Source organism: Silene latifolia, chromosome 9, assembly GCF_048544455.1.
Source record: "Silene latifolia isolate original U9 population chromosome 9, ASM4854445v1, whole genome shotgun sequence".
Lineage (NCBI taxonomy): Eukaryota > Viridiplantae > Streptophyta > Magnoliopsida > Caryophyllales > Caryophyllaceae > Silene > Silene latifolia.
In genome coordinates, this window is record NC_133534.1 from 1,073,506 (window position 1) to 1,095,588 (window position 22,083).

General features: G+C 32.1%; 2 protein-coding genes across 2 annotated transcripts; one reads left to right on the forward strand and one right to left on the reverse strand.

Annotated features, from left to right (window-relative positions):
• Nucleotides 1-5,692: 5,692 nt before the first annotated feature.
• Nucleotides 5,693-10,248, forward strand: LOC141598607 (protein POOR HOMOLOGOUS SYNAPSIS 1-like). Its single transcript, XM_074418306.1, has 8 exons — nt 5,693-6,031; nt 7,410-7,526; nt 8,081-8,146; nt 8,227-8,318; nt 8,419-8,606; nt 8,691-8,752; nt 9,136-9,163; nt 9,868-10,248. The coding sequence occupies exons 1-8, from the start codon at nt 5,744-5,746 to the stop codon at nt 9,924-9,926; spliced, it is 900 nt and encodes a 299-aa protein (XP_074274407.1). The 5' UTR covers nt 5,693-5,743; the 3' UTR covers nt 9,927-10,248.
• Nucleotides 10,249-10,643: 395 nt separating this feature from the next.
• On the reverse strand, nt 10,644-17,771 carry LOC141598608 (tryptophan aminotransferase-related protein 1-like). The gene is made up of 5 exons (XM_074418307.1): nt 17,509-17,771; nt 16,679-17,006; nt 12,400-12,680; nt 11,560-11,864; nt 10,644-11,082 (listed from the first exon to the last, which is right to left on the reverse strand). The coding sequence occupies exons 1-5, from the start codon at nt 17,688-17,690 to the stop codon at nt 10,898-10,900; spliced, it is 1,281 nt and encodes a 426-aa protein (XP_074274408.1). The 5' UTR covers nt 17,691-17,771; the 3' UTR covers nt 10,644-10,897.
• Nucleotides 17,772-22,083: the final 4,312 nt, after the last annotated feature.

Genomic DNA, 22,083 nt, shown 5'->3' on the forward strand with positions numbered 1-22,083 from the left:
CAATTTTTAATTAAATTCAAAATTATGATTTTTTTTTCTGTATTAGGTATGTAACAAAAAAATCATTAAAAAAATAAAACGAAATTTGTAGTTTATGGTAAAAAAAAAAGCACTTTCATAAAAATACACATTTTCGAGCATGTTTGGCCAAGTTTTTAGAAAATAATTTTTGTTTCTTAAAAGTGATTTTCCAAAAACTCATTTTCTAGAAATTGAGGCATGTTTAGTTAAATTTATAATAAAAGTACTTTTAATAACTTTTTAATGTTTGACTTAACTTGTTTAAAAAAAACATTTCAACATTGTAAAAAATTAATACATCTATAAAATAGAGTACCACACAAATTTTTATTTAAGACGGCTGAATCCGTCTTAAGCTTAAGTAGAGTCAAGTATGTAGAAGTAGAATAAGACAAAAACAGAATGTATGGAAAAATGCAAAAAAAATACTCCCTCCTATTCACAATAAACCTCCCATTTCATTTTGACATAAAAATTAAGAAAACATACTACCCCACCATATAAATAAATTTGAACCACACAAATACACTACCTCACCATACAAACAATTACCAAAAAAGGAAATATGGAAGTTATTGTGAATAAACGGAAATGGAAAGAGGGAGGTTTATCTTGAATAAGAGGGAGTATCTTATATGCTCAAGTGGTATGATAGTTGACCCTAATATTAAGACGAAAAAAATAAGAAATATAGAGTATAAGAAATAGTAGCTTGTAGATAGGACAACTTAACGGCCTAATGAGTGAACTCGTATAATTCACTTCAAAATTATACTGTAGTATGAGATCATATAACAAATTTTAGTGAGAAGGCTTGTCAAGGTTCTACAATCAGACGGCTATATAAGGAAATACGAAGTAGAAGTAGAAAGAGAAATAACTATTTGTAACTTTTGTTTCTAGGAAGTAAAATTGATATTGGGGCTTAAAAAAAGTAGTTTTAGTTTTTCTAAAAATTAGTGTTTGTCCTAATTTGTGTTTATGTAGTGAAAAAGCACTTATAAAAGTGTGGCCAAACACATACTCCGTATTTCATAACTTTACTCAATTCTCTTTAATTAATTTTCCATTTCAATTTTTCTTTATATCAAAATTAAATGGAATGAAATATTAAATATTAATAAGGTTCCGATTTAAATAATACCCTCAAAAATAAAATCTCTATATATACCGCGCAATGACAAGAAATCTATACTACTAGTCTACTAGTAATACTAATAGACTAGTTCGACTGTTCGACCATTCATCATACCCCTTTCGTCTTAATCATTTTTACCTTTAATAATCCAATACACAACTTACAATAGGTTTGCCTGGAATCCATGGAATTATTAAGGGGGTAAGTTTTATTGGGCGATCATTACTGGAGAAATTAATGAGTGAGGTAATGAGTTCCTTGATGATATGTTTGTCATAAGAGTAATGATTATTGAGTAGATCTTTTACTCCCTTAATCATTATCCAGGGGGGAGGGTGGGTAATGTATTACCCCTTTACAAGGGTAATAATTCTAGGAGGTGAATAATTACCTACCTACCAAACATGAAAAATACACCTCACATATTACTCCCCTACTAGTTTGAAAGCCCGTACTTCGTACGGGTTAATGACCTTGATTATTTTAAAACTAAGTTTTAGAACTTTATCGAATAGGTGTTTCGAAGTTCAAATCCGGGTGTCACATAATTCTATAAAAAATGAAATATCCTAATCCCTTATGTTATCTTGATACGTACTTGATTCTAAGCATTAAGTAGCCTCTAAAGCTTAGTTATCTCGAATTCTAGCAAAAATTATTAAATATTAATCATCATAAGTGTAAGCCAATCGGGACGCTTTGATAGCCCTTATGATTAATATAAAGATAGGTGTTTCGAAGTTCAAATCCGGGTGTCACATAATTCTATAAAAAATGAAATATCATAATCCCTTATGGTCTCTTGATACGTACTTGATTCTAAGCATTAAGTAGCCTCTAAACCTTTGTTATCTTGAATTCTAGCAAAATTTATTAAGTACTAATCATCATAAGAGTAAGCCAATGGGGGCATTTTGATAATCCTTATGATTAATACAAAGATAAGTTTGAAATTAATGAATAGTTTATATTTGCTATATTTTGGTAGGGAGAATAAAGCAAATGTAAAATATTGACTGGGACGGAGGGAGTATATATTTTGTTTGAACCATATACATACCCTTCAAATATGGACAATTTACTTACACATGTCATTCTTATAAGTTAGTCATTTTAATTTTTTTTGTTCAATTAATAAGACCGTCGTACATAATAATAATAATAATTAATCTTTTAACTACTGATATATAGAGTTCATTTTTATGTTCTTTTTTTCACAATGCACTTACAATGTATACTCCTATGATCATCTTATTGCTATCATTCCACCGTAAAGGCGTGAAAGATAAATCTGTCTATGTTTTTGACCAGTATAAGCAAACATACAATTTAGTGACAACAAAATTATAGTTTGTTAAATTTTAATTTTAACCGTTAATAATAGAAACTCTTAAGAGCTCTCTTTCACAATAGTTAAGTGACTCAAAAGATTTTGGGTTGATTCCCAAGTTTCAAGGATGACTTCTATTTATAATCATAAGATCACCCTACCTTATACATGCTAATCTTTCAATGTGGGACAAATCTACTATTTATACGTAGTATATTCACAACACCTCAATTATTTTTCAATGTGGGACAAATAACATACTAATAAATACACCATCTTCACACCTAGCTCGACATCCAACCCGAATCCCGAAATACGGACAGTTGCTACTCATTATATCTAATAGTAGTTATATTTAATATTTAATAAAGAGCAAATACTAACAAACTAATCTTATCTAGAGTCTAAAGTTTTTCGCACATATATAGGTAACATTTGTGCAATTTTATCTTATTGCTAACAAACTAATCTTATCTAAAGTCCAAAGTTTTTGTTACGTATAAAATTAACATTTTTTTCTTATAAATATTAAGTAGTTTTTAAGGTTGGACTATCTAGATAAAAAAAATGTTAAAACTTAAAAAAGTAACATTATGTAACGTTACTTTTAAAGTCTTTTACTCTCTCCATACCACACCAATGTTAACATTGACTTTTTCACACTTGTCGAGACACATTTTGTAACGTAAATATCTTTTGTTACACATTATTAAAAATTATAAAAATTTGATATTTTTATAGCATTCATGACGATAAATCAAATAAGATCTCACATGACTATATTTTGTCTTATAGATTAAGAATAATATCGAAGATTCCCTACGACCATGAATAGTGACAAAACGGTCAATGTTACCATTGGTCTGGTATGGAGGGAGTATATAATAAGAATACTACTGATATATGTTCGTTATTTATAAATTCAGCTTAAAGATTAAAAAATAAATAACTTATTGATAAACTACTAAATTTGAGTAGAAAAAGAGATGATATAACAATATATAATTATATAACTTTGAAACCATCAAAATCAAAAGTATAATACAAATAAATTTCACTATTGTGGAGATAATAATACAGACTCTTATAAGAGCTATCTAAGACAATATTTAAAAGACTCAAAAGATTTTGGGTTGATATTTAAGTTCCAAAGATGACTCATATTTATAATCATAGAATCACCCCACATTATGTTAATCTTTCGATGTGGGACAATTCTACTATTTATAATAATAGGATCAACACACCTTATGTTAATCTTTTGACGTTGGACAATTTTACTATTTATAATAGGATGACCACACCTTATGGTAATTTTCTGATGTGGGAAAAATTCTACTATTTACATGTAGTATGTTCACCACATCTTATTATTTTACAGTGTGTGACATATAATATACTAAGAATTTCATCATCTTTTTCACACCTAGTTCGACATCCAACTCGATTTAATAATGTTTTGTTCTTTGGATTTTTCCCCCTTAGCTGATGTCTGAACACTTTTTGTAAGTCTTTTAATTTAAGTACATATTTAAACAAAAAAAGGTTGAAGACGGATAATTCCGTCTTAAACAAAAATTCGTGGATAATAAAATACAAATAAATTTGGTATTAAGACTATATATGCTGTTATGGCCTATGAATTTTTTAGGAAAATGTTTTTGTAGCATTTTATTATGAGTGTGTTGGCAGTTCCTAGAGCTAATATAGTAGCTGAACCTTGAGCTTTTTGCTATACTTGGATTTCTTCAACTGTTGTCCGCTTAATTGTTTGACTAATATTCAGTGAGTTGGTCCCATTGTAATGAAATCATACCTAACTCATTTTTATATTCTTATTCTCATTAAATTGAATTAATCAATATGAATCGCTTTTAAGACTTATTAATTATGAAGATCATGCATACTTATTGTTACATTTGTTAGTTAGTCTTATCGGTGTTCGATTGTTAGATTAAAGTATAATATAATTAGATAATTGAATCAAGAAAATCAAGGCCGCTTGTATCAATTTAACTGTTAGAGCACAACAAATGTAACATATAAGACAACTGTAACATATAAGAGCTCTTTAAGACAATACTTAAGAGACTGAAAAGATTTTGGGTTGATATTTAAGTTCAAAGGATGACTCATATATATAATCATAGGATCATCACAGCTTATGTTAATCTTTCGATGTGGGATAATTCTATTATTTATAATTGGATTACCCCACCTTATGGTAATTTTCCGATGTGGTACGATTCTACTATTTATACGTAGTATGTTCATTACACTTATATTATTTTTCAATGCGTGACATATAATATACTAAGAATCACGTCTTCTTTTTCTCGCCTAGTTCGACATTCTATACCGTCTATTAATAATCGTACTTTTTTTTTCTTTTTTTTGTGTGCAAATGATATGAAATTCATACTCTAATATATAATTTCATTTTTTTTATCCCAAATCTAATTATATAATTTTTTTACGATAGTTTTTTAACAAATGAAATGTAAAATGTTTTTATATAAAAATTATAAACATGACTTGGATATATAATATAGGAAATATATATTATAATAATTAAAAAATATCCACTTTATTTTTTATATCATATTGTGGAGATATAATACAAACTTTTAAGAGCTCTTTAAGACAATACTTAATTTAAGAGACTTAAAAGATTTGGGTTAATGCCTAAGTTTCAAGGATGCATCCTATTTATAATCATAGGATTAACCCACTCTGTTAATCTTTCGATGTGGGACAATTCTATTATTTATACGTGGTATATTCTCCACACCTACATTATTTTTCAATGTGGGACATATAATGTATTAAGAACTAAGAGGTACACTATCTTTAATATGTGCAAATGATATAAAATTTATACTCTAATGATAGCATTTTTTATCACGAATCTAATTATATTATTTTCATAATTTTTTTAACAATACTTTGTTGTCAAATGAAATGGAAAAGTTTTTATATAAGAATTGGAAATATCGCTTGAATATAATTTAGGAAATATATATATTATAATAATTAAAAGATTCTGCACTTTATTTTTACATCAAAAATTATTATTTATGATACTTTCCTAAATTGATTTTTGATGATGTGGACGCTCTAGAATCGCTCGAAAAAAGCCTCTTTTATAAATATATATAGATATAGATTCATTCCCCTTCTATTACTCTCAATCCAAGCAAGCCATAGATTCCCCCCTTCACACAATTCCACAAATCAAAATCCGAAGAGAAAAAATGGCGGGAGAACTAACACTAACGAAGAGAAAACTCGAGGACTCAACAATGGCGAATTGGCAATGGCGATGGAGAGTTCAATACTCTCGTTGTTTCTCATATCCTTCTTCGTACATCTCTTCTCATAATCTTAACAATGATAATCCTCTTTCTCTTTCTCTTTTGGAAAAAAAGAGATTCATACCGACTTGGCTCTCCACCGTCGGATCTTCTACCGTTTCTCTACAGCCGTCCGATCATTCTTCCGAATTCTCCGTCTTCTCTGTCTCGTTACTAGACACCGTTCTCGTAATTTCTCTCTCCTTTTGTTCTTCAATTTCGTTTACGTCGTTTTTTCGGAAGTATATTAAGCTTATGATTGATGATTTTTACTTGAATTTTAGGTTAATTGTGAGTGACGTCGATTAATTTGACGTATAATGTGTTTTTAGAGTATAATCTGCTTATGAATGAAAATTTCGACTTGAAATGTAGGTTAATTGTGTATTTGTGTTTGATTTCGCTTAATTTGATCGATTATACGTTTCTGGAGTATAATTCTGCTTATGAATGAGAATTTCAACTTGAACTGTAGGTTAATTTGTGCGATTTCGCTTAGTTTGATCTAAAATATGTTTGTTTTGAGGATAATTCTGCGTATGAAACAGTTGAAACAATTGATTTCGAGTCGGTTATTGAACTATATCATGTTTTTGGGGATAATTCTGCGTATGAGACTGTTGAAACAATTGACTTCGAGTCGGTTATTGAACTATATTGATGTTAGGTTAGGTAAGATTTGTGTAAGATTATCAGAAGAGGTTTGAGCGGAGGTGATTTGGAGGATTCTTGAAATTATTGTAAGAGATGAAGAATTTGAGCTTCTGTAGTTTTGTTTTTGCAGATTGTATTAAGCTTAACGGTAGCTTGCACCAATTAACTGATTACGAGTAATTGCTAATTTGTTTCGCTAATCAATTACCTGAGTTATTGCCGTTCTTTTGCTTATCTAATTGCCGTCTCTTTTTGTAATTTTTCAGTAGTATGCTTGAATCACATTACGAGTTTCTCAGTAGTAAACAATGATTGTTTTCGGACTGATCTAAGAATTATGAGTGTTGATGTGACGTATATTTAGAGTATACATTTTTGCCTAAATTCTGTAAGAAGGCGCAATTGTTTGTAAATTTTCAAAACTGAACTCAGATAGGATGAAGATGAACGATAATGCTTTGAACTCGAGAAAATAAATTATTTGATGTGAAATGGCAATAGTCAACATTTGGCTTACACTTGTTCAGCTAAAACTTTGTTGATGTTTAGTCGGAGTAGATGATATTTACACCCGTAAGCCATGATACATAGTGATAAAGTTAGGACTGGTGTTTCAATTCAAGTTGCATTTTGTCAGAGTAAAGCATTCGATTCTTGTTTCACTTGTGATAATCATATCTAAGACTATCTTCGCAAAAAACTGGTCATACTCATACCTCCGTTTAGGTGAACTGTTTAGTATAGTTTAGTATGTCTGATTGAGTATGTATGTGACTGATATCTGATATACTCAACTTAAGAACTTTAAATGCTTTGTATGCAGGAATGCAGGATAAACTTGATTCTGACAGTTTATTTTATTGGACTTTTTGTCAGTGCTGTGTACTAAAAGAATGCTATGCTTATTTTGCAGGAAGAGCACTATGTTTCCAAACTCCATTTTGCGTGGCCACAAGTTTCATGTCTCTCTGGGTTTCCCACTCGAGGCAGTCTTGTTCTTATTGCAAGCTATTATGATAACGCAGGGGAGGTATGCTGCCTTAAACCTTTTTTTTCTCAGATGGCATCTAGTTTAAGCTTCAATAGGATTTAAAGGCTAGCTTCGTGTCAAGAACAAGTGTCTGTTCCTTTGAAAATGTTGACTGTAATTGCGACTGGAATCTGGACATTTGCTTTCAGCTGGAAACTTGCTACTTCTGTGCATTGCTCTTTTGTAGTCACACTGAAAGTTGTTGATATACTTCCGTAATTTCGTTCAATCTTCATTTCCTGCCATGTTAAGTAATGAACACAATTAGAAGTTGGAACTGCATATAAATCTTGAGTTTGGCTCATTTACATGGATGAGATGTTTATCCTTCTGCTGTTTTTGTTTGTCACCCTCGAAGCAACCTGTACTTGTTAACAGAATCTTGAGACTTTCATTTGCCTGACAAGAACCATAGTGGGCCTCACTGACTAGAGCCATAGACAATTAAACTTCACTTATATCTTGACTGTGACTCGTAAGTCGTATCCATGAATGGGACCCTTTCTGCTGTTTGTCATCTCTAATTTTTAGTGACAATATTCGTTTGTTAACAGAAGCAGAAGTTTGCATTGCGGTTTTCAACGCCCTCTAATATAGAAAACTTCATAACCTCATTAGAGGTAACAACATAAAATAATTTCACACATCATGCTTTTTTCTAGGAAATGAGATTAAATTACTCCATGTTACATGATCATAGGACGTCATTTCAAACAAACTCCCTAAAGAGCCTTCACCTATTGATGTCCTGTCTCCGGTATCTTCTCAGTCTGAATTCGTTCCTCCGTATAGGTAAGGAGATGCTATGATTTGGCTTCCTTAAAACTTGCCCTATTCTTTTTATATTTTCTTTCCCTCATCTAAACTCGAAAGAGTTCTTATCAATTTGCAGACCTGATACGTCAAGCATAAAGGATCCCATATATGCTTCTTCCGAGCTAATGAACTTCCATGATGAGAACCAGCAGGAGGCGCAGTCCCAGACCCAGGATATTGTTCCCTATTCTGATAACAATGGTGCAGCGTTTCCTCCTAGTTTCACATCACTTTTGTCCAGTTGCTATGCCGACCCTGATCAAAGTACGGTTCCCCAACCAAGACTGGTACTATATGATATGGTGGCTTTGGAATTAGATGCTAACCCTTCTCTTCCTCATAATGCAGATGCCTTAGCTCTCACTCTTGCACCTGAAGTTCAAGAACCTGACTTGAAAGCTCAAATTGCGGTAACTTTTTCAGCTATATATGCTTGATGCCTAGTCAATCTTCACTTGAACCCTTCATTGGATGCATGGATTTGGAGAGGAAGGGAGGGGGAAAATTTCCCTTATTTGGTCAACAAATTGGATTGGAGGAAAATGGATACACTGTAAATATTTAGCGGAAAAACATTGTTGTTTCATTCCCCCTCACCTTCCCTTCCCTTCCCTCCCTTTCACTTTCCTCCTAGAATTGTATCCAAAGTTCGAAACAAAGCCTTAGTACCGGTTTTATGTAGCTTGTCATCTCAATCATGCAATTTACACCTCCTGTAACTCTGAAACCATGAGCGAATTCAACATATTGCCTCTAATAATTTTCTTCTTTTTTCTGTTTTCTGTCCTTGCAGAAATATATGCAAGACGCGTCTTTCCTTGGTAAGTGGCTCTTACGATAGGTTACAAGTTGTTCCGTCCATCATTTTTCCTGTTCTTATAGCGTTTGCATGGCAGATTAGATCTTTACTGTGGGATATAGTCATATTGTGCTGTAGTTATGCATGTTCAAATGTGAATCACAAGCTTTGAAATCCACTAACGCAGTTGGTTCACTGAAGGCCTCGTGATTTACCAAACTACTTGACGTTTTCATAATCCTGATGTTGTTTTCCCCATCAATAATCTCCTTTTTGAACTCCTGTTCTAAAAATAGATGGCGATTTTGGCGACTAAAATAGATTCCTATGCTGTTTAGTTTAGTAGTGGCATACCGAGCTCATGGGAGAAAGTGTCTAATTAGCTGAGAACATGTTATATTTTTAACTTTTAAGTCACAAACATGGCGGCTTCCCCAAAATTGGATGTTCAGTGGTGCTGTCACTGCTGTGTCATAATCATTATTATATGTGACCGTTTCACAGTAAGACAGTCTGATTAACTCCTGAATAAGTGATGAATTTCGGATTAGTACTGAGTGTTTGGGCAGGCCTCACCGTGAGACTATCTTATAGCAGACTTACTGCGTTTCAACTAAACATGCTATGATTTCGTAAATATGAAATCTGAAATCAGCTGCCAACAAAGAGTAATAATAAACCTTTCATTGTAAATGGCTAATAGTTTGTTCAAATGTTATATTTCAGATATCGTGAGCAAAGTGAATGAGGTCATCAGCGAGCTTGGAGGCGACTTTGCGATATAAAATACTTGCACTGTATATAGCTGACCTCTGCTATTTCACTTACAACTCTACTGATGACAAGCGGACCTTGGTATGATATAACTATGGTACTTAACTACACCTTTTGTTTATATATGGTATTCTCTGTGCACAATTCATAGAATCTTTATACTTGAGCTGTAAGTGAGTTTGCGTCTGAAGTAGGAATGGCGAAAAAACTGGAGTTTAACTGCCTTATGTAATTAAATGTTCTGTGTTTCAAACATTCGGACTACCAAAATTTAAATGTAAATCCAGAAAACACAGTTTCATTATCTTGGGATGACCAATCGTCTGATTAACCATGTCAGTATAAAGATTATCGCGACTGAATGCTAAGAATTGCGACAGGGCGAGATGATTGTTATATCAATGAAGCTCAGGTGGACTCTTTTTCTCTCTTTAGATTAATGCATTTTGTTTGCTTTGTTCTACCTTTTCTTGTGCTTCCCTTTTGTCTTTGCATACTCCAAAAATACATTTAAGTGGAGTAGTAGGTAGAATTGAACTGTGTTACCCCGACTCTCCGACACAGGTGTTGTGTGTCGGATATGGCTATTTTTGGTCTAAAGTGAAGTGTCGGTATTGTTTCGAACATAGGATTTTTTTTTTTTATTTTTTTTATTTTTTTTTATTTTTTATTTGCAACATAGGAATTGAATAGAGGTGAATGCAGGAAATAATCTGGACACTTTTTCCATATATTAATTCGACACGACCTAAAACACACATAACATGACACGATACTTAGACACTTCTCCGACGACTACCTGCTACCGATTGTTACATGGTGCAGGCTAAAGCAGGATGGTCACTGTTTCTTACAACTGCACTACATAAATAGTCCCTAATCCCTATGATACTAGAGTACTTAGGACTAAGAATCTAAGATACACCGATTTATTCCGATACATTACTACATTTCCCGCAACAATTTCCGATTTTTGGTTGGTTTACTCAAGCTTGATAGTTGAAAGCCTTTCCAGAAAGAGGTTGAAAGAGACATCACTCTCCATCATGTTAACCCTTATATACTTAGCTGATACTCCGAACCTTGTTCCACACCTTGTTCTTATTTTCAGTTCGCTCATTAGCTTTGCCGCTTCTCCACCGGATTTCAGCTCCATCCATGCATAGGCTGCCATCAAAACCAAAGACATTACAGTATTAGTTATAAAACCATCATCAGGTGTCATTTTTAGCTGAACATAAACCCGGGAATGCTTCTCTTGTTTTCGTTTTTTTCGTCTTCCATCATTCTTTACATTTAACTCAAATTTTACGTTGGGCCTATTTTCTTAAATTGAATCTTTAGAAAATTCAAATGCTAACAACTTTTTTTGGTCTCACGAAACGCGCCCATAGTCGCATTAGAATAAAGGGGAGGGGGGATTCGAACCTGGGACCTGTTGTCCACAATACCTCTGTCTTAACCACTAGACTAAGACATTTTCAGTATTCAAATGCTAACAATCTGGAAAGATTTTTGTGCCAAAAATTGCCTCTGATTTTTTTATTCTAAGAAATTACAAAATAATTCACTAGCTTCATGGAAAAAAAGAGTTTGTTTTCGAATGACCCAAGATGAATTAGTATGTAGAAAGAATATAGTTACCTGGGTTAGGCTGACAATGTTTACCCCAGAAGTTGCAAAAATCAGAAGGGAAGTCAGGTAAGCTGAAAGCACCACAACTTTCGACAGCAGCTCTTAGCTTCTCCCACCTCTCAGCCAAGACACGGTGGCCGAACTCAAAGAGTCCATCCGGCTTGTCATCAACAAGTTGGTCGTCATAGCCGTCAGCAACAAAGTCGAGTAGCTTTGTTGCTCGAAGTTGGCCTTCATGACAAGTCCCTATTGTCTCTAATGTCATCACCTTTATCATATTCATTGCTACTTCTTTGTTCTTCACAATTGCCCACCTTTAAACATGCAACATTTTTACAGTTTTAGATTAGTACATACATTTCGCAGTCGTGGAGTGTAGGGGGCTAGCAGAGGCGCTCACCCCCACTAGAAAACGAATTTTTTTAAAAAATTAAGGTAAATTTTCGATTTTTTTCGAGTTTCACTCATGGCCTTGCTTGTTCGCTCCCACTGAAATTTTTCGCCCCCTAACTCAAAATCTTGGCCCCACTAACATTAGCGGTTTTATATAAAACATAAAAAAAAAATACAAATGATGACGTGGACACTATGAATCAAAATAGTTTCAAACGAACGCTAATTAACTAATTAATTTGCTAATAAACACTCATTATCCAAAAAATTCTATAACCAACAAAAACTTTGTAATGTAATATTCTTTTTCAAAATATAAAAGAGAATTTAATTTTACGTTCACATATTATTGATTAAATGTTGTCATAGATTTTCCTTATCGACTAGTATCAAAAACAATTTTTGTAAAAAGTAAATTAAAGTCAAGAATAATAAATCGAGACAATTTAGACTCACCCGACACGTGACCCGGCATGACCAGTAGCCTTAGACAAGGTAAATAACATAACATCATAGTCTGCAGGGGCAGTGATAGGAGTATACTGAGGCCAGTAATAAGCAAGGTCACATATAACCATCCCTCCTTCCTTGTTCACCACCGGCTCTCGACACCGGCCATCGGGGTTGTTAGGGGTGGTCACAACCTCAATGTAAGGCCCGTCTACTTTAAACTTGTTCGCGTCTCCTTCCCATTTATATACCTCTGATTTTCCTTCTTCTAATGCTTCTCCATAACACTGCCAAGGTAGAATACATCAAAGTTTATACCTTGACTATTAAAAAATTAATTAATTAATTGTTTCAAATTATATTCAAAATTAGTGAAAATATTATTGTCTATAATTTCCAACTCGATAATTAGGAAGAATACAGAAATCACAATATCTTTTAAGGTTATTACATCCTATTTCCTAATGACTTGTTTTATTTGTATGTGTTGTTTTTTGTTGTTGTAAACTGTAAGAGCATGTACAGAAGAGTATGGTTTCATCCTCTTATTTTTTCTCTTTTATTCTATATTTTTGACACATCATACTCTCTTTCATTTACCCCACTTTCCACTATCTCCTTCCTCTTTCTCTCTTTGTGTCCACATCAAAGAGGATGCTACCTTCCTCTCCTCTTTCACCATTTAAGTATAATTTTATCTCTTATTTGGCACAAGGGCCAAGACAAGAACATCCTCTATTTATAGAGGATGTCATCCTCTTCCTCTTCAAAGAGGATGCTAAAGAGTATGTACCCACATTGAAGAGGACATCCTCTTAGCACTCTCTCTCATCTAAGATGATGGTTCATCCTCTTCAATGTGGGTGCTCTAAAGAAATCCATAAAGATGAATATATACTATTTCTCGTGATTTTACCAGTTACGCATGGGACATTATTTGTCAATAGGTTTCACACATTTGACTTACGTGCGCTCCCATATATCGCTTAATTATATCTATTTACTGTGGCGGAGCCAGGATATTTCGTTAGGGGGGACAAAAAATTTCAGCGAGGGCAAACTAGTAACGCCATAAAGTAAACCTCGAAAAATTTCGAAAATTTTGACTAGGAATTTCAAAATTTCCAATGTTTCAAATGTTCAGCGGGAGCGAGCGCCCCTGCTAACCCCCCTAAATCCGTCACTGTCTATTTACCTCCATTGTAATCAAAGAAGATATCAAGTATATACCGATAAAGCTTTTTATATACCCTCTTTGCTCGATCCATTCTTCTACTTCTATATTCTTCCTAAGCAGTATTTTAATCATAGGTAAACAATTCACTAGAACGAAGGAAATACGTCTTTAAGTTGATTACCTAGCTAGTGACCAAAAAAGGTAAACTTTGATGTATATGCAAAAACAACTAGGAGGTCGGCCCATGGAATTAATCACATAAAAATGATGAGTGATGACCATCAATGCTTCTTTAGATTATAACACACAATAACACATGATCATGTGTTTTTGGTTTCTCAATTAAACAGCATACGTCCAAATTTGCATCATTGCATGTGCTTTTTTTATTCTTTACTCTTAAAAAATACTCTATGTTGGTTACGTTATTCTCTTCATAAGTTCTGTGTTCATGATCTAGCTATACATTCTGACATAAGTAAGTTTTTGTGTAGCCAACAATTAGACATATATGTTTAGTATATGTCTATTCCATACTATACAAGTAGAATAAATCCATGGACCATGGCTTCTAAAAGTAATAGAGTATACACAAATTCTCATTATAGACGGACACTATCCGTCTATACGTATAGACGGATACCATTTCCTGTCACAAAATACCCATTTGCCATAAAGTGAGAAGCACATGGGGGTGTCCCACCTTGTCCCCCTACCCATTTTATTAGAGGTCTTTACCTGTCTGTTCGTCCCACCCGTCTATACCAAGACCTATTATAGAGTATATAGGACCCAAAGGATCGGAAGACAATTCATTGTTGGCAAGATTTTGTAGGGTATTTGACTTTAGTAGAGCCGATAAACGTGTTATTTGGATCGAATATTTACTAGGTTGGGTCGATCTAAACTATTTTGGCTCGGGTCAAGACACCTTGATTCGTAATACTTGTGTTTGTTTTCGTTGTTATAAATGGGTCATTTTTGGTTTGAAGATATTTCGGGTGTCTTATATCTCGTTTGGTTGACTGTTGGAATCTAACTCCATGGAATACCGAAATCATGGAAATTAATTTCCCATATAAATTCATGTGATTTTAGCAAACCCGTTTGGTTGCCTACACAGGAATTTAATTACACAGGAGTTTGCAATTACCTGGGGGGGCTAATTAATTGAACTCCTCTATTGTGGAGGAGTTGTTTCTAATTCCTTAGAAAATTAAATTCCAACATTTTGTCAAAAAGTGGGCAACCAAACAAGTCCTTCTTTTTTAATTCAAGGGATTTTTCAACTCCTATGAATTTTAAGGGGTAACCAAACAAGCATTTATTATAGCAGGGTTGTTTTTAGTTTTGGTCAAATTCAGATTATTTTATTGGAATAAAAGTCCAGATCAAATTCAAGTCAGGTTAATTCTATTAAATCTTGGTAAATACACACTCGCTCCTAAGGCTATTATTGCACATAGCCCAAGTCGGATTTTTTCAAAAAAATAATAATTGACAATTAAGTACATGATTCGCCTAGTGAAACTTCAATTGTACGCAAATTAATTATAAGGAAATTAATTGAAACATGAAATCATGGACTAATTAAATTTTTTCAAATAATTGTATAAAGACTACCCACAAAAAATTCATAAGAGTATTTATTACGCATATATATATTCTTCCAGTAATTATCAATTCATAATAATTTTCTAAAAATTAATCAAAAAGAATATTAAAACATGTTGGCTATGTCTAGAACAGATGAACAATGTTTGCAAAAGATGGCATACATTTGCAGCACAAGACACGGCTGGTTACAGGATAATAACCCACTAATTAAGTCACTCATTGCTAATTAATGCAACTCTTAACTCTTAATCATTCAATTAAACTCTTAAGCTATATTCTCGCCTTCTTGCTCTAAAGTTAATTGACTATCATTAGTAAGCATTCGGCGCCATTAAGTTAACTAATTATTGATCATTAACATTTATGCTCTAAAGCACATGTCGCCGTTCTACTAGTTTAGCTGGTAATACTCATAATCTGAGTTCAAACCCATCAGCATCTCCCTTTACGCAAAAAAAAAAAAAAACATTTATGCTTAAAAAATTATGCGATTTTTTATATTAATCAACTTAACTAATATTGATCATTAACATCTATGCTTTAAAAGTTACGGAGTAATTAGTTATGTGATTTTATATTAATTTAATATTCCAAAATTATGTTATTTTTCGAATTTTTTTTTCAAATGTACCTTATATTATTAGTCATCCGTCCTCCCTAAAATTTTTCGCCCCTTCAGCTCAAATCCTTGTTCCGCCACTGGTGACACGGTCTAACGTTAAAGGGAGAACGAAAGTTACCTAGGTCGTGAAACTTGTGCATGCATCATGCATGTAACGTTTTATTAGTGATTTTCATCATGCATGCGTTAAAGTTCATGTAATCTACCCTTTTTTGATAATAACAAGGATTTCTAATAGAATCGAATAATAAATGAGTTACCAAGAATTTGGAATTAATTTTTTTTAACCCGGGAAAAGTAGTTGGTCACTTTTAAATGTTAAATTCGCCTTCTTAACGGTCATAAAATTGTCGTATTTGTGTTTAAGTTAAAACCGTTATTTAACATGTTTAACGGTTTTAACTGAATATATGACTTACGATTCTTATGGTAAAGCTTCTATTTGAAAAACCGTTACCCCGAATCTTAAACACATTTTTTTTTTGCCGTAAAATCTGTTTTATCCATATTTGTTCTTTTTGATTAATGGATTCATAGTCATAACTCATAATTATCAATTTTTATTCGAGAATATAAGAAATTATATTTATCTACTCCGTATAAATATTCGATAAAACACCTCGTATATATTGCAACTTATTTCATCAATAATAAACACCTCATTATACAAAAATCAATCATTCTCAAGCACATGCAAATGTAATTAAACAACAAATAATTAATAATTAATCAAGTAGAAATTAAAAAAAATAATTAATTAATTACTGTATTAATAAACGAATAACTAATCAATTAATCAAGTAGAACTAAAGAAACTAATTAATTAATTAATTAATAATTAATTAAATAACAATTAATAAATAAATTACCGAATAATAAGGCTCAGCACAGACAACGGGAATGCGGTAGTTCTCATAATCAGTAGTACTACTTTTGACAGTAGAGGCTAACGCCTTAAGAGCAACAGTAAACAACTGCGATGACCCTGTCCCACCAATTATATACCGATCATCCGCCACCGCGTTACCAACAACACGGTGCACCCGTCTCACGGCCTCAGTGAACTCCGGCATTTGGTAAAACACGCCACCATTGCTAACATCGGCGAAGTAACTCATCAATTCCGACGCTTTTATTGTTATCGTACATTTGTCGTCGACATTTTTCCAATAGGGGAAGTACATTTTTGGATCACCCCTGTGCCATGCAAAACAAGAATTCGTTGGTAAGACGGTTTTACACAATTATTATTGTAAATTATAAGCGTGCATGTCATAAGTAACGCGTAAAAAGTATTTTTGAGGGAATTTGAATACAAGATTAAAGTGTATGACACGAGACGACACAGTGAATAAGTGTCACGTCAGATTATCAGATATACGACATGCAATTAAAAGAATTATCGTAACATTTTACTATTTCAATCAATTTCAATTCGACGATTTTATTTAAAGAAAAATATTTTAAATTGAATTTGGGTTTTTATCATGGATTCTACCTATACGACCCGCAACTTACATACTTTCCCAGTCCCGATCATTTATTTACCTTTAATTAAAATACTTGTAATAATAAATATAAAAGGTAAACAAATGACTCGGGTATTTCAACATTGCACAAAATACATGCAAAAAAAAAGTCAACAAATTAAAACATATAATACAAATGAATTGAAAATGAAAGAAGAAATAGAACTCACTGATCAAGGTTTATGACAACGTCGTCGTTTTGACGAGATGAATGATGAACACCATTGCTAGTAATTCCATTACCATTACCATTAATTTTGGTAATGCCATTACCATTTTCATAATTTCGAGTCGAATTATTATTAATTTCACTATTGCCATTCCCGTTTTTCTTAATCTCTACACCACACATTTTTTTTTTTAATTTATTAAATTTTCTTGTAAGAATTTCTCTCTATTTTTTAGTGCTATTTTTTTGAGTTGAAATGTTGAAAATTTCTGTGGGGATCTCTCCCAATTTATAGGAAGAGTGAAACGTCTAGTTTTGGAGTAATTTAATGTCACCAACTGATTTTGGACGCTTTCGAATTTTTTTTTTTATTTTGTTCCTTAAAAATACGAGTAATATTTTATTTTCGGTAAGTATTTTGAGAAATTGCATTATATTATGTACAAGGTATTAGAAATTATCGATCTGTCTTATTCATTTGTTTACTTTTAATTTAAAAATTTTTCATAAAGAGCATAAAAATGTCATTTGATGTGTTACTGAGTGACCATCTTACTCGAGATTTTTTTGGGTGTTGACTAGGAGTATCCCCTACCGACAGTTGGTGCAATCTCTTTTAGAATATTAATCTCTGACCACTTGTTTAAAGGATGCGAACTCTTACCACTCACACCAGCTAATTTTGGTTCGAACATTTGTGTTTTAGTAACGTTTATTTGGTAATTTGAATAAAATAAAAGAATATATGTTTAGCGGGTTCAATGTTTTCCCAAGTTAAATCTACCTTTTTATTGTGTTTTTTAGGTATATAATCGATATTGATTATTATCTTTTTTTTTTTTCTGTTGATTTATTTTAAAATACAATGTATGCTTATCTACCTAGATATGTTTGCCTAGGAATAATATTTACATTCTGTTCCAAATATTTATTTATATGCAAGGTACAGTATTAGAATTACCAAAAATAATCTTTGTTGGGTTGGATTCATGATTTCCTAAAATTACCATGTCTATCCCCATAAGTCCTAGATTATTGGAATATATATAGCCCCTAATTGGAGTGAAATCCATGATATCTTTCCTTTATCAATGAGTACATAAAAGGTAAATTATTTCTCACATTCTTGAAAACTTGGTTAATTCTTAGGCCTCGTTTGGTTCATACGGAAATCAAATGCATGTGTTAATTTGCAATGCACGGGAGTTTAATTCCAACATCAAAATTCACATGAATAACAAGAATCCGTTTGGTTGCCATGTTGGAGTTCAATTCTCCTAGGAATTTCCAATGACCATGAGGGGGGTAGGTAGTTAAATTCCCCCATCATGCAGGAGTTTGAAATTCCTTGGAGTTTGAAACTCCCACATTTTACAAAAAATGGGGTAACCGAACAACTTCTAAAAACCACAATTCATGGGATTTTAGAATTCCCATGAATTTGGTGGGCAACCAAACAATGCCTTAGAAGTATAAAAGTTAACTAGTTTTAAACCCGTGAAATTCACGGGCTGTTTCATACTCCGTAGTTAGATGATTACCCTTAAGCTAATACTCCATATATTGTTAATAAACTTACAGTCATATGAAAGTCGATATTACATAAATATAGAATACAACAAATTAGAGTTGGTTATTTGTACAATTCGTATCCATATTATTTTAACTAAATGATAAGTTATGAGTTTAAGACATGACTAAGATATAAGCCTGTCAAATTTCGACCTGACCTGACCTCATCCATTTATTCTAGGGTTAAAACCCGAAAATATCGAGCAGTAACCCGTTCGATAAGGAACCCGAAATGACCCGTTAATTTAAGTGATACCCGACACGAACACGTCGACCCGTTGAGTCAAAGATAAACTAAAATAATTTTTATAAAAATATTACTCCCTCTATTTTTTTATATATGACTTTCTCACATTTCGAGACACTCCCTTCTCTCTTCGATATCTCTTAAAATATAAGACTAAATATTATGATATGTATACTCATATGAAAGAGTTTTTCGTAAGGAGTTTAATGGTACAATTTTTATATTTTTTGAACAAATAAATTTTTGTAAATATTAAAGTCAAAGGCTTACCTCGTAAATGCAAAACGTCATATATATAGAAAAGTGGAGGGAGTAATATTTATTATATAATATATTTGAAAAAATAATTAAAAAACTAAACATTGAATATGATTAAAATATTAATATTAAATATAATTTAATTATTAAAAAATATTTTTCCAATCTATAAAAGGCGTTAGATACTAATTGTTGACCCGCACTTTGCCCCTAATAACCCGGCCCATAACCCGTGCTTAACCTAATGTACCCGACATGTATGTTTCGACCCGTCCAACCCGTTTGAGATCTATATATAGACAACATAAAGGATATATAACCCCACTTAAATGGTGAAAAATTATCGGAAAAATAATATCAAATGAAGCCCGCCCTTCTACCCTCGTATACACATTAAAAAGTCATCGGAAAAAAATAATAATAATGCTTGTAAAATGTATTCATAAATTATAGGTTAAGACAACCTCGACTATGAAACTGCCTATTTTTATTAGGAAAAAAAAGATTAGTTTTATTATTAAATTAATAAAAAAATTGTATTTTTATTTAATGAGTTAAAAAATATAAAATAAGAGGTTCTCACACCATGAGACAATCCATTTTTATATAAAAAAAAAAATCATTAAATGCTAACAAATAAGTTGTCTTTCCACATATAGAACAATCTCACAGTATAAGACCGTCTTAATTTAATAATTAATGACAACCACAATAGGTGATGGAGTATTTTTTTTTTTACCATTACTGTAGTTTGTAGATTTAACATATATAGTTAGGAGTACTTTTGTTTTTGGGAAGAGTACCATCAATATAGGAATTTAAAATATATTCCGTGATTTCGGTTATAAATTAGTTTTAGAATCATATATTCCGTAATTTTGCTTATATAAATATATTATGTAATTTTGCTTGAAAGAATATCACATAGCTATAGACCTATAATAAATTAGTTTATAATCTATTTTTGCTTAGAAATTATATTTATATTTATTATTTATTTTATAAGTTTTTATAATACGCAAAAGATTATATGGTTTTTAAAAATATATTGTGTAAGATTTTATATGTTTTTTAATTTTTAATTTTAAAGATATATTGTGTAAGGATGGGAGAGATTTTCAAAAAATATATGAAATATACACGGAAATATATATAGAAAATATTTTATATATTTTTTAAGGATATTTTATTGGTTTATTTAAAGATATACTGTGTAAGAATGGGAGAGATATTCAAAATATATATGAAATTTATGAATATAGGAAATATACACCGAAATATATATAGGAAATATACTATCATATTCATACCATATTTGCCTATATATCAAATTTGCCAGGATATTATATGTTAGTTTTACCATAACCTGCCACGTAATCTTTGCTAATTTATTATGCTGCCATGTCAGCAGCAAACTTAGAGGATTAATATATATATATAGATATAGATAGATAGATACATTAAGGTTTTGTTTGGTAAAATGTTTGACAACTCTGATGTTTCCTAAAATAACCTTTGGGCAAATGAAGGCTTATTTGACACATGCTATCAGCCTAGGTAGCATTTATTTCAGTTCGCTTATTTGGTTGAATAAGTTACACTCACCAAAGACTTGCATAAAACTAAGCTAAATAAACCAAGTGGTGTTAGTCCAGTGGTAGCTGGGTTAAACCTTGAAGCTTGCAGAAATGCAGGAGTTGAGAGGTCCCAGGTTCGACTACCAGTTGGGGCGATGATCACTTGGGCCACTGCAGCCCCCGAAGGGGTGGCTTACATGGTCCATGTGGTGGTGCGGGAATGCATGGGCCCGGAGGGGACTCAACCCCCTCGTCATCAAAAAAAAAAAAAAAAAAAAAAAACTAAGCTAAATAAAATTTTGATAAAAAACAAGCTAAGCTTACATGACTTGTCAAACATAACCTAAAATTTAAAAAATTGTACGAGTATTAATGTACATATTAGATTACCTTGTTGTATTTTGGAAATATTGAATTCCTACCTATCGTAGATGGGTCACCTAATTGAAATTTTTGAGACATAAGCCTCCCATGAAGTTAAAGAACAATGAAAAAACGGTTTCATACAAGACTTGGTAAAATAGTTTACAGTTGAATTTTTGTTGATTTAAAATTCGCCAAGATAATTTATATCAGATACACATTTATTTTACATTCAATATGAATCATTGCGCATCTGCGCTATCTAAATCTTTTGCATTTTGGATATTTCAACGGATATAAAACGCAGACGAGGCGCCTCATTAACCATCTTACCCATCTTATATTATTCTGATAACTTATGATTATTTCAAAATAAACAATCCAAGTTCGATGAGTTTAAAAAGTTCAATTAGATTTTTTTGGTGTAAAGCCAAAGAGTGAATGTGATGCTAATAAGGTTTGAATCTAGATTATGAATATCACTTCTTATGACTTTACCAATTAAATTAACTGATATCTCCAAAAGTCGAGATTGAGGCAGGTATATTGTATATATAGA

Coding starts and splice junctions, on each gene's coding strand:
- LOC141598608 (XM_074418307.1), bottom strand. CDS start 17,690: ATGTGTGGTGTAGAGATTAAGAAAAACGGGAATGGCAATAGTGAAATT. Junction 17,007..17,508: donor GTTGTCATAAACCTTGATCA/GTGAGTTCTATT, acceptor TGCATGGCACAG/GGGTGATCCAAAAATGTACT. Junction 12,681..16,678: donor GTGCTGAGCCTTATTATTCG/GTAATTTATTTA, acceptor CTACCTTGGCAG/TGTTATGGAGAAGCATTAGA.
- LOC141598607 (XM_074418306.1), top strand. CDS start 5,744: ATGGCGGGAGAACTAACACTAACGAAGAGAAAACTCGAGGACTCAACA. Junction 6,032..7,409: donor CGTTACTAGACACCGTTCTC/GTAATTTCTCTC, acceptor CTTATTTTGCAG/GAAGAGCACTATGTTTCCAA. Junction 9,164..9,867: donor GCAAGACGCGTCTTTCCTTG/GTAAGTGGCTCT, acceptor GTTATATTTCAG/ATATCGTGAGCAAAGTGAAT.